Source organism: Dipodomys merriami, unplaced genomic scaffold (assembly GCF_024711535.1).
Source record: "Dipodomys merriami isolate MVZ:Mamm:240054 unplaced genomic scaffold, mDipMer1.0.p SCAF_38, whole genome shotgun sequence".
NCBI lineage: Eukaryota > Metazoa > Chordata > Mammalia > Rodentia > Heteromyidae > Dipodomys > Dipodomys merriami.
In genome coordinates, this window is record NW_027205381.1 from 5,018,113 (window position 1) to 5,029,233 (window position 11,121).

Consider the following 11,121-nt stretch of genomic DNA (forward strand, 5'->3'; position numbering starts at 1 on the left):
AGGAGGCTCAAGAGAGAGGAAATCCCAGTGCTTCCTCTAGCCTTTATGTTCTCATTCACTGAATAAATGAAGAATCCCTGCCCCTCAACTGGCCCCTTGTATCTGTATCCCCACCAGGAACTCTCCCCCTCCATTCAATCAGGTCTAACGCAGGGGAGCTAACTTCCTTCCTCAGGGAGGTGATACCACCACCTCCCAATTTAGCTTTTTCAGTCTATACAAAGAAACATATACACACCTTAGAAAGGTCATTGCAGTTCAGTTTCCAGAAACTTGTTATAAATACAAACCAAACACTAAAAGCTACACGGTATATGCCTGTGACTTGTCAAGGCTTCTCATAAGCTCTCCCAGCCTCTACCAGCAGCAGGCCTAGAGTGAGTTCATCCTCACACACACCCCTGGGGCAGGAACTCTCACCCTCTCACTTTTACTGGAAGAAAGTCAGAGAGGGTAAGAGAGGTGCCCAGGCCACAAGACAATTCCCTGTCTCTCTGAAAGTTAAAGCCACTAGTCCCCTTAAAGTGCTTCTCAGCATTTTTCCCCTTCCTCCTACTCAGTCTTCTCTGCCCTTGCCCACCTGCCAATGGTCCTGGGTCCAGGCCAGCACCCCATCAATCCCAGCCCTTGTGTCCAGTCCCCAAGATAGTGACCCATGCTTTGGGTGACATGGAAAAAGAGAGCTCACACCAGCTTGGGACAGAAAAACAAGAGCCATATTGAACAGGATGTATAGAAATGGGATGGGGATCCTCTAGAGGTGGCTTCAGGTCTTCTGGGTATAAAATCAGACCCTAGGGCTCAATGGTGGGCCCAGATTCAAGGCTCAGACATCTTAACCAAAGCCCCAGGGAAAGGGAGAGCTGAGCAAAGGTCCAAAAAAAGCAACCACAGCTGTTGGAAAAAGGGGCAGGGCTGGCAAAGGCTCTCCTGTCATCCCAACCCCCTTCCATCCCTGAAGGCCCAGCAAAGCTCCTAGCCACAGGCCTCAATGGGAACCCCAACAATCTCATCAGTGGTCTAAGCCTACAACTAGAGGTGGCCACAGCTGCAGGACCACTTGATCTTTGAGCACCCTCTTGGACTCTGACTAAAGGATGGATGCCCCATGCCTACCTGGGCCAAGAGCAGTCCCATAGGGGGAGATTCTAGAGAGGACAGACCCATAGATAGCCCTCCTAGCTGACAACCCTGTTGCCCAGCCCATCAGTGTCACTTTCTCTTCATATCACTCACTCTAGATCATGAAGCCGAGAAACAGGTAAGCACATAACACAAGAGTTATAGGATGCCATGTCTACCGGCCCTTCCAACAGCAAATATCACTCAGCCCTTGTTGTCCCAAAGCTGACAGGTAGACTCTAGATTAGTTGCTTCACTCTATCTCAGGGAAATGGGTAGACTGTACTCTAGCCCAGGTCACATGCTCTGGGGATCAGAGATTGACTTTCTTTCCCAGTCTGAGTACTCAGAATCTAGACAGTTGACCCAATTAGGAGACGAAAGGAGATTAGTTGAGGAAAGAAAGAGCCTGACCTACGTAATGTGGCCTAGGGACACAGGTTCTACCCGTGGTCTAGTCTCTGCTGACTTTCTAGTCAGATTCAAACCTCACTCTACCACAATCCAATATACACTTTCTAAGCCCCGTGAACAGGCCTTGGGAATATGGGCCCCACAGCTGCCAAATACATGACTCCCATCCTGATGAAGGAGTATGAGACCTGACCTGGTGCACAGCTGCTTGGGCCCCCAGACTTGGGAGCCACCGGCACTAGGTCTGAGGGAGAGGGCTTAGACAGAGAGGAAAACCCATCTCTGCTCAGGACCAGCATAAGCATATCAGCACCCTATCCACACAGGTGCCTACATGAAAAAACTAACAAGATTATAAAACCACCACAGCCTCTGCCCAAGTGAGCTGCAACCCTCCAACGTGTCTAATTCAACCAACAGAGCAAGGGGTCGTGACTATACTAGGTGTTGGGGCGGGGGCCTTTGAGAAGAGAAGGCTGCAGTATTCTGGAAGGTCTGGCAGGTGGAATTCCTCCCCAACCTCCTGAGGCAGCTGCCGCCTGTGCCACCCACTCACACCTCAGGATGGCCGCCAGCTCAGCCACACACAGCCCTCACACTGCAGAGCGAGATGTCAGTAGCTCACTGTTCTTCCAAGGGGTATGACAGGCACAACCAACCACTCCCAAGACACCCAGGACATTCTTCAGCACCACCAAGCCCTGTCTCTGAAGGCTCTAGGGCCCACCCTCCCCCTACTCTGTGCTGTGATTCCAATCCCACCCCATCTGCTCTGACACACAGGATCTGGGTCAGGGACTCCGGTAAAGGTGCAGACCCAGGAAGAAGAGAAAAGGAGCTCTACGAAGAATCTAAGAGCAATGTCTGCAGGCAGAGGCTCACTAGCTCTAACAGTAACATCTTCTCGGGTCCAGCAAATCACACTGAACACGGATCCTTAGTGAGCATACCCCGATACCTGTCACTTAGGGGACAACCCTCTGCAGAGGACCTAAGCCAAGCCCTTTTTGTCAGCTGGCCTAAATCCAGGCAGGACTCCCCAGCCGGCCCTTGGCCAACCATATGAACCCCATTCCCCAGCCACCAGTGGGAGTAGACAGCCCTGGGCTGCCTACTTATCACACTATTGGTCTGACTGGGGAGACAGCTGGGGATGGGGGCAGGGACTAGATCACCTCAGGGTAGAATCACTCTCTCTAGTCTAACTCCAACCCAAATCCTGCCACTGCAGTATCCCTGCCTCTCCCTCCTGTCTTGACATTCAGAGGATTTCTGAGGCTTCTGCCAGTCATCAGTGCTGTGTCTGAAGAAGCTGTTCTTGGTGCCTACAGCCCGCTGTATCTGCATCTGTAGATTCAACACAATGCACATGGAAAATATTCAAAAGCAAAAAGTGTGTCTGAACATGTACTGTTGTTTTCATCATATATCCTAAACAATACAGTATGACAATTTCATTCATCATGGACACAGTATATAAGGGATTATAAGTCATCTAGAGAGATGACATAAAGTATATAATTTATATAAGGCCCTGGAACATTGGAGAATTTTCATATCTGCAAGATATCAAAACATTATTATCTACCCACAGAACCTACTGTGTGCCAAGCTGGAAATGTGTTTGTCCCAGTGACTGCAGAAGGCAGGGTTCTGCCCTGGCCACAGGGGGGAGTGGGAAGAAATAAAGAGCAGCAGACCCACACCAGGAAGTCTTCCCTACGTATGGAATTGGCTGCAAGTTTATTTCTTCTCTAAGAATATTTTTAAACATCTAGCAATACCATAATTTCATAAAATGTTATAGCAAAACATGGAAGCAAAAGCAGACAGGCCATAATTTCGGAATAAAGAATGTTTGAGATCTGAGGATCACAATTCAAAACCAGCCCAACAGAAAAGTTGTCAAGATTCCATCTCCAATCAACTAGCCAAAATTCCAGACTAAAGGCATGGCTCAAGTGGTAGATATCAACCACAAGCAAGAAAGCCAATTGATGGAAGTGGCGCTGTAGCTCAAGTGGTAGAGCGCTCGCCTTGAGCTGGAGCTGAGGGACAGCACCCAGGCCCAGAGTTCAAGCCCCACGACCGACCAAAAAAAAAAAAAAAAAGAAAGAAAATGTAGTATTCATACACAATGGAATTTTGGGCTGGGAAGGTGGCTCAGTGGTAGAGCGCTTGCCTTGCATGCTCAAGGCCCTGGGTTCGATTCCTCAGCACCACATAAGCAAAAAAAGAAAAAAGCCGGAAGTGGCGCTCTGGCTCAAGTGGTAGAGCGCTAGCCTTGAGCTGAAGAGCTGAGGGACAGCGCCCAGGCCCAGAGTTCAGGCCCCACGACTGGACCAAAAAAAAAAAAAAGAAAGCCAATTGAGAGTTTGAAACCCTGGGTTCTAGCCCTAGTACCAGCACATACAAAACAAAAGAAGAAAAACTATTTACTATTTTCTATTAGCTTCGGTTGATTAAATGGGTGGAGAGGGGTGTTCTCATTGTTGCATTTCCACATTTATAATGTGTTCCAATCAATCTCACCTACTTTTTAAAGAATATTTCTTTGGCATTGTACTGATAACCTGACTTATGGAACTGTAATCCCTTTGTACTACTCCTTGATAATAGTTTTTTTTAGTATTTCTTTAAATGAAATAAAATGTGTATAGTTTTTATTATTTGGGAAAACACACTCCATTTTGTCCATCCTCATCTGCGCTCATGAACCAGTTCTGTAATCCTTTTGGAGACTCCAGACCTTCAATTATCCACAGTCTACCACACAGCCCAAAGTGCAGACCCACCTGGACACCAAGTGGACATGGAGGGATCCCCAAGTCTTATTAAAGGGGAAGAGTCTTGGGGGGTCCAAGACTTCCACTGAGGCCAAACCACAAGAGAGGTAGTAACTCTGACAGTGGGTTCAGACAGTCTGTAGAAAAATCACACACCTGGGCAGAAAAGGGTTCACCTGTTTCCAGAAGAGCTAATAAACCGCAGGTATGTAGTAACCCATGGCTATTATTATTCAGTTAATGCTTGACAATGCTTCCCTGGGGACAGGAAGAGCCTGCCTCTTTCTCTTCTTGGCTCCCCAGTCCTGACCCCTGCCAGTCCTTGGCAGGTACATAACCCTGTGGCCTTGTTAGGAAGTGGCAGCCTCCTAGGGAGGGGCAGAAGGCAGATGCCAGGCATTCCCATGAGGGGTGGCCCTTCCATGGATAGAGCACAGCACAGGTTGGATCCTCTGGTGGCTCCAGGATCCTGCCTAGGCTGGCAGCCTCCTTTGCATCTTTCCTTTCGTCTTCACTGTGCCCCGGTTGGCAGAGAAGCAAACAGCCCAAGATGAAGAATGTATGGGAAGATGTAACTTGATGATATTGGTGGAGTTGGGAAAGATGAGAGGGAATGTTGGAAGGGGTGACACTGATCAAGAGGCAATGTACTTATAAATTGACTTGTACAACTACTTAAAGATAATAAAAAATAAATTAGAAGCCATGTACTGGTGGCTCACGCCTATAATCCTAGCTACTCAGGAGGATAAGTTCTGAGGACCAAGACTCAAAGCTGCTGGGGCAGGAAAGTCTATGAAACTCTTATCTACAATTAACTACCAGAAAACCAGAAGTAAAGCCATGGTTCAAAGTGGTACAGCACAAGTCCTGAGAAAACAAGCTCTGAATTCAAGCCCAGAAACTGACAGAAATCAGACAGACAGACAGATAGATAGATAGACAGATAAACAGATAGATTTTTTTAATGGATGGGAAGGGGCTCATTGCCAGTTCTCTGCACCAGGCCATTTCACGTCCAGGAGTCACTGCTCAGTGTAGAATCTCGCAGGTGGCCATCTCTAGTCTAGCCCATATTTGGCATCTTCCTCCTAGTTCCTTGCAGTGTCACTTCCTCCATTCTTCCTCCTGGGAAAAAGCTCCTGCCTGCCTTATCCTGAACTAATATCCTGCACATATACCCAGGCCTATGCTGTTAGAATCTGTGTTCTTACATTTTCAGTACCAAATGAAACTTAGCCAATAGGCAGCTACAGAAACTCACACCTCACCAACACCTAATAGAAATCCCTTCCTCCCGCTGAGGTGCCTTCTCACCTGGAGACCCGAGCTTTGAAGACTACTGACCCATGCCTCAGATCACATCTGAATCCTCAGCCCCACACAGGTGGTTCTCACACACAGCACAGGCCCTTGCTTCCCCACCCCTCTAATGACTTACCACCATAGCAACTTGGGGATTGACCAGCTCTCCAGCCAGATGCCAGGGCCACAGCATGCTTTATTCATTCCTGTATTCTCACCCAACACTGTGTGGATAAATAAGTGCATGCACAAACCCCATCACCTCTTTATGGGGATGAAATGTAAAGACTAGAGAAGAAGGAAACCTTCATGCACAGAGTCAAGATTTATCCCCAGGCAGTTTGATTCAAGTTCTAGCCTTTTACCTCTTCAGATCACCACACACTCACCACACACACACACACACACACACACACACACACACACACACACACAGCACACACAGCACACACATGCTCAAACACTCATACACACATTCACTTACATGCACTCGACCTGGGGCTATGACATCCTAAGCCCTGATCAGCTAAGGGCTCAGCAGGGATTAGCTGTCTACAGAGGCCTGTAATGGACACTCCCAGGGAGAGGAGTTGAAGAGAGAGACATATGCGAGTGATGCTCTGTGGTGCTGGTCTGCCCACACAGCTGGCATTCAGTGAGCATTTGCTGTGCTCCAGACACCTGTCAAATACTTTCTTTTGCCCAACACACACATGAAGAAAAGCCATCATTATCTCAGTTCATGCATGAAATAGGGCTCAGGAAATGCTGCCTTTGCCTGAGTTCCCTCAGCCAGTCAGGGGACCCAGAATTCCCGCCACTCTCTGTCACTCGCGGTGATGTGCAGGACACAAGATGGAAAGCAAAAGGTGAGATGCTAGGATTCTAGAACCTCATGGCAGAATAGTCATGTGAGAGTCTGCCTTCTTCTGTCACAGAAGCTCTGAGAGACAGAAGAAAGCAGTGTCCTGCTTCAGTCCCAACCACCCAACTTGTAAGGAACCAGTAGGTCAAGATGATCCAGTGTGAAGAGCCCAAGCCTTGGCTTCTCAGAGAATTCCTGATTTATTCAAGACTGTCAAATCTGGTCTGTTTCCAGCTACCCCTTCTCTTTCTGGGAGCTGGCACTCTCACTAGTATATCTCCCCATAAACTCCTGGCTCATACCTGGCCTCCTAGATCCCTTCTCCTTCCCTAACCTCCCTGTGGTCTGACTCTCTGGACAAAGCAGCTATACCTGGCTTCCACCTGCACAAGCCAGCAGACCTCAGGCCCACAGGGACTTAGGAGAGGTCCAGAGACTTCACTTCCAACCTCCCATGCCCATCTCCCTAAGTCTGCACTGGAGCCTGAGAAGAGGGAGAGGCACATACAAATCAGTGATCCAGGTCGGTTCCTAGCTCCATCAGAAAGGCAGGTGGTAAGGCTAGCACCCTAGCAGCCCCCACCCCACTTTTTTTTTTGTCGGTCATAGGGCTTGAACTTTGGGCCTGGGCACTGTCCCTCAGCTCTTCAGCTTCAAGGCTATCACTCTACCACTTGAGCCACAGTGCCACTAGTGGTCTAGTGGTCTTTATTGGAGATAAGAGTCTCACAGACTTTCTTGCCCAGGCTGGCTTTGAACCACAATCCTCAGATCTCAGCCTCCTGAGTAGCTAGGATTACAGGCGAGAGCCACTGGCGCCTGGCTGCCCCCTCTTTTGAAAGAGCAATGTGTACTGTTCTTCAGGATAGCCCAGGTAACCTTAAAAAGGCTACAAGGATAGATTTTTGTGCACAGGCCCAGCTCAAACTGAGGAGACTCACACCGCTACTTCGTGAGGAGACCTTGACCATGCAGAGGAACATGGTGCACTTCCATGTGTCAGGATCCTATAAATAAACGCATTGCCCATTACTTAACTGAGTGTCTGCTCAGCATGTAGCACTGTGCTGCGCAGTTACTGCCCTGGGCCCTCTCCTCCCAGCTGGTGCTTCCCACTGTTCAGCCTGCAACACTCCCGGCATGCTCAGAGACAGCTGTCCAGGGGAAAATAAAGTACACACTCCCACCCCTGCTTGGGCCTTCTCATACTCAGCCCCTACCTAGTCCCACCAGAACAAAACCCAGACTCTCTTACACACTCCCCCCAAGGATTCTTGGGCTGTGGAATGTCAGGAGCCAACAGGCCAGATTCCAACCCCTCCCCATCCCAGCTGTCCTTCTCCCTAGCCATTCCATCCCCCAAGGGACCCAGCTCACCAATCTCTAATCCTCTCTGTCATCTGACCCAGGCCCCACCCTAAATTGGCTTTGCCCAGCCATCCTTCTAAGGCCCAAAAATGGACACAGTCATTTATAGAGGGTCTGATGTGCCAAACGCAATGAGAAGATGATCTCATGGCACCCACAGACCCAAGCTCCAGGAATGCACTCTGGAGGCAGCTGAGAGGCCACAGCAACAGTAGGAGAGTTTACAAGAAAAAGTACTATATAGGCTAGAGCCACATGCTTGCTGCCTGAGACAGCCATGCAAGGGAGAGGCCAGGCCTAGGATGAGGCACTCAGCAAGTGTCCAGGCAGGAGTTGATTAACAAGGGACAACGAACTAGCACAGAACCCAAATACATACCCACAGGCCTGTGCCAGACCTCCCAAGCCAAGGCCTCAAATGCCCTCCTTTGTTCATAACCATTCACTAAGCCCCTGCTGGGAACAGGTGCAAGACCTAAGTACACACACATGGACCTACCTAGTAGGTGAAGAGATGGATCAAGGGGTAACAACCTAGGATCAATAGAGGAACACAAGAGCAGGATCCGTGACACCCCCAAGGTGGACTATGCTTTATCCACTGAGTCTCAGTATAGGTTTGAGCTCAGTAGAAATCTAGTTAGATAGGGGGAGAACAGAAGATAAAGGATGAAGACACTTCCTCAGAAATGTTTTCTGGACCTTCCATTAAATGTTCTCCAGGCCCTCTATGAAAGCTGCTCCTCTACTTGGTCAAAGAATGCCTCCTGTGACAACGGGAAACAGAAACTCACAGATTCAACCAAGGCAAGATGGGTATAATGTCAAGACTGTGTTTAAGACGTAGGACTAAAGTCCCATTAGCAGTGAGAGATGGACTGAGCACCACCAGAAGATGCTGAGGAGCCAGCCCAGTTAGTATACCCAGGCTATGACAAATGCAGATTCTAAGAAGGAAGACTAGAAGAGGAAGAGCTGGGGAAACATGGGATTCCTGAGAACAGGAGAAGCTGGCCAAGAAGGGAGGAGATGGAAAGCAGGCAATTTCAAAGACAGCCAGAACGCCTGTCATGCTGCCTTGGCATGGGCAAGGCATGGGAGGGTCCCTAACTACTGCCCATGAGAGAGCAGCTGTGACACTCAGCAACTGCAGTTCCATGAAGTTCAGTCAGGCTAGCTGTCAGCCAACGTCATCCATACCCCACCAGCTGTCAGCCAACTGTCCAAGGCCACAAAGAGGGACTGAACAGGGAGGGATGATAGCTCAGTGGGCCAGGGATACTTGACACTTACAAGGAAGGGATACAGCAATGAGCCAGAGGGGACCCACCAGGAGCAGAGAGGAGAGGATCAGTGGACTGGGGGCAGAGAACTGGTCTCAGCTAGCTGTGGATTCTCATTCACCTCCTTCTTCTTAGGAGGAAGAAACAGGCATAGGCCAGGGCTGTTGGCTCCAGGCACCTAAAGAGATTACTCAGTCATAGGGAGATAAGGAGCAAGGGTCTGCATTCTGCTTACTACCCTTACAAACTGGATGTATGAAGTCTTCCTAACCCCAGCTAGTCATTAGTGAGGCTCTAAGCTCTCCCTCTGGGGTTGGGGGGGTGGGGAAATCTGGCCAGATCTGGAGCTAGGAGAAAAGTGCTTCCTCCACACTCACCCACCTCCTTAGCCAGAAACCACAAGGAAGAGCAGAAGGACTGGGAGGCGCAGAGGAAGGTTCCCCCCCCACCCCCACCCCCATCACGTGCCTGCATCCTTAGGGAGCCTGCAGGTCGCAGCTGTAAAAGTCATTGTTTATAAACAACCACAAAGCCAGCAGTGAGGGGGGGACAGGCCCATTCCCTTCCCCTCCCCACCCCACCCCCCACTCCGTCCCCACCCAGCCGCTCAGAAGGACACTAGGGGGTCTACCCTAACAGATTTCTGCAATCTCAGATTTCAGAGTCCGACTTGGCAGGGGAAGTGGCGTCAGCAGCTGGCGTGATCCATTTCAATAAAGCAAGAGGTGTTGTGGGATCTTGGGATACAAAGCTGACCGGGGAGCCCCCCTCCTCACCCCTCCAATCCCTGTATTTCCTGCGTAGTCAGGGTGTCCCAGGAAGCTCAATTCCCCTCCCCCGCCTGGCCAGGCGGGAGTCACTCCGGGCTGGGAGAGCTCGGGTTTCCCGCAGCGCCCTCCACGCCCCTCGGGTGGGCCAGCTTTCCCACCCGGCCAGTCCTGGGCTCCCGAAGTCGGCGCCCGCCACCCCCTCCCGGGCCGCGGAGCCCCGGCTGGGGCTGGGGGACCTCCTGCAGGGGCGCGGAGCTTCCAGGCCGCAGGAACCGCTCGGAAAAGGAAACCGGATCCCTCCTTTAGCCTGCGGGGAACGGAGGTGAAGACGCAGTGGGAAGGACAGCGCGGTGGACGCCGACACCGGTGGGCGGGGAAGTCACCTCCGGGAGTCCCGGGCGCAGATGGCCCCGGGGCTGGGACAGGCTCCCTTCACCCCGGCACGGGCCTCGCCCGGACTGCCCGGTGGGCCAGGAAACCTGGGAGCCGCCACTTCTCCGCAACGGAGCGGCGCCGGTACACGGCGGCCGGGAGGGGGAGGGGGCGGCGGCGCGTGCCCTGCCCGGGCCCAGGCGGGGAGGCGGAGGGCGCGGGCCCGAGAGGGCGTCCACGGCGCGTGGGGGGGGGGGGGGCCAGCCCGGAGGCCCCTCGGCAGCCGTCGGACGGGGGTGGCAGGGCCCGACCCTGGCTTTACGGGGACAGGTGGCCGGGGCCGACGGCTCGCTCACCTTCTCCTGCGCGCGGGTCAGCTTCTTCTGCACGTTGCTGGCGATCTTCCCCGCCGTCACCCCCTTGCTGCCCATCTCGGCCATCGCGGCGGCCGTCTCGCCCGGTGGCGGGCGCGGATCTTGCACGGGGAGGCCGTGCGCGCCGCGCTCCCAGCCCCCAGCCCCAGCCGCGCGTCCGGCCCCGGCTCCCGCTCCACGCCGCGCCACAGACAGCCCAGCCGACTGGCGGAGGCGGAGCGTACGCCGGCGAGCGAGCGGGGGAGCGAGCGACGCGAGGACCGCGGGAGGGAGGGCGGGGGGGAGGGGGGAGCGGGCCGGGAGGAGGGGCGGGGCCCGGGCTGCGGGCTGCGGGCCCCCGACCCGCCCCCTCGGGCCCAGACCCTGCCTTTTAAAGGGCCAGTCCTAGGGCGGGCGCGCACCGCGGCACGTGCGGACGCCTGGGGCTGCTGCGGCGCGCGGGACTCCCCGGACTCCCGTGAC

At 52.5% G+C, this 11,121-nt stretch overlaps 1 protein-coding gene across 11 annotated transcripts in view; it reads right to left on the bottom strand.

Annotated features, from left to right (window-relative positions):
• Bin1 (bridging integrator 1) overlaps nt 1-10,856 on the bottom strand; it is a 59,815-nt gene extending 48,959 nt beyond the window's left edge. For 4 of the 11 annotated variants that reach the window (XM_069989448.1, XM_069989445.1, XM_069989444.1 and 1 more), the window contains exon 1: nt 10,642-10,853. In XM_069989448.1, the coding sequence (XP_069845549.1) occupies nt 10,642-10,725 (84 nt within the window). In that variant the 5' untranslated portion in view covers nt 10,726-10,853. Of the gene's footprint in view, nt 1-10,641 lie in introns of all 11 variants that reach the window. The other 7 variants (XM_069989447.1, XM_069989442.1, XM_069989441.1 and 4 more) reach the window with 3 other exon arrangements.
• Between the last annotated feature and the right edge of the window lie 265 nt (nt 10,857-11,121).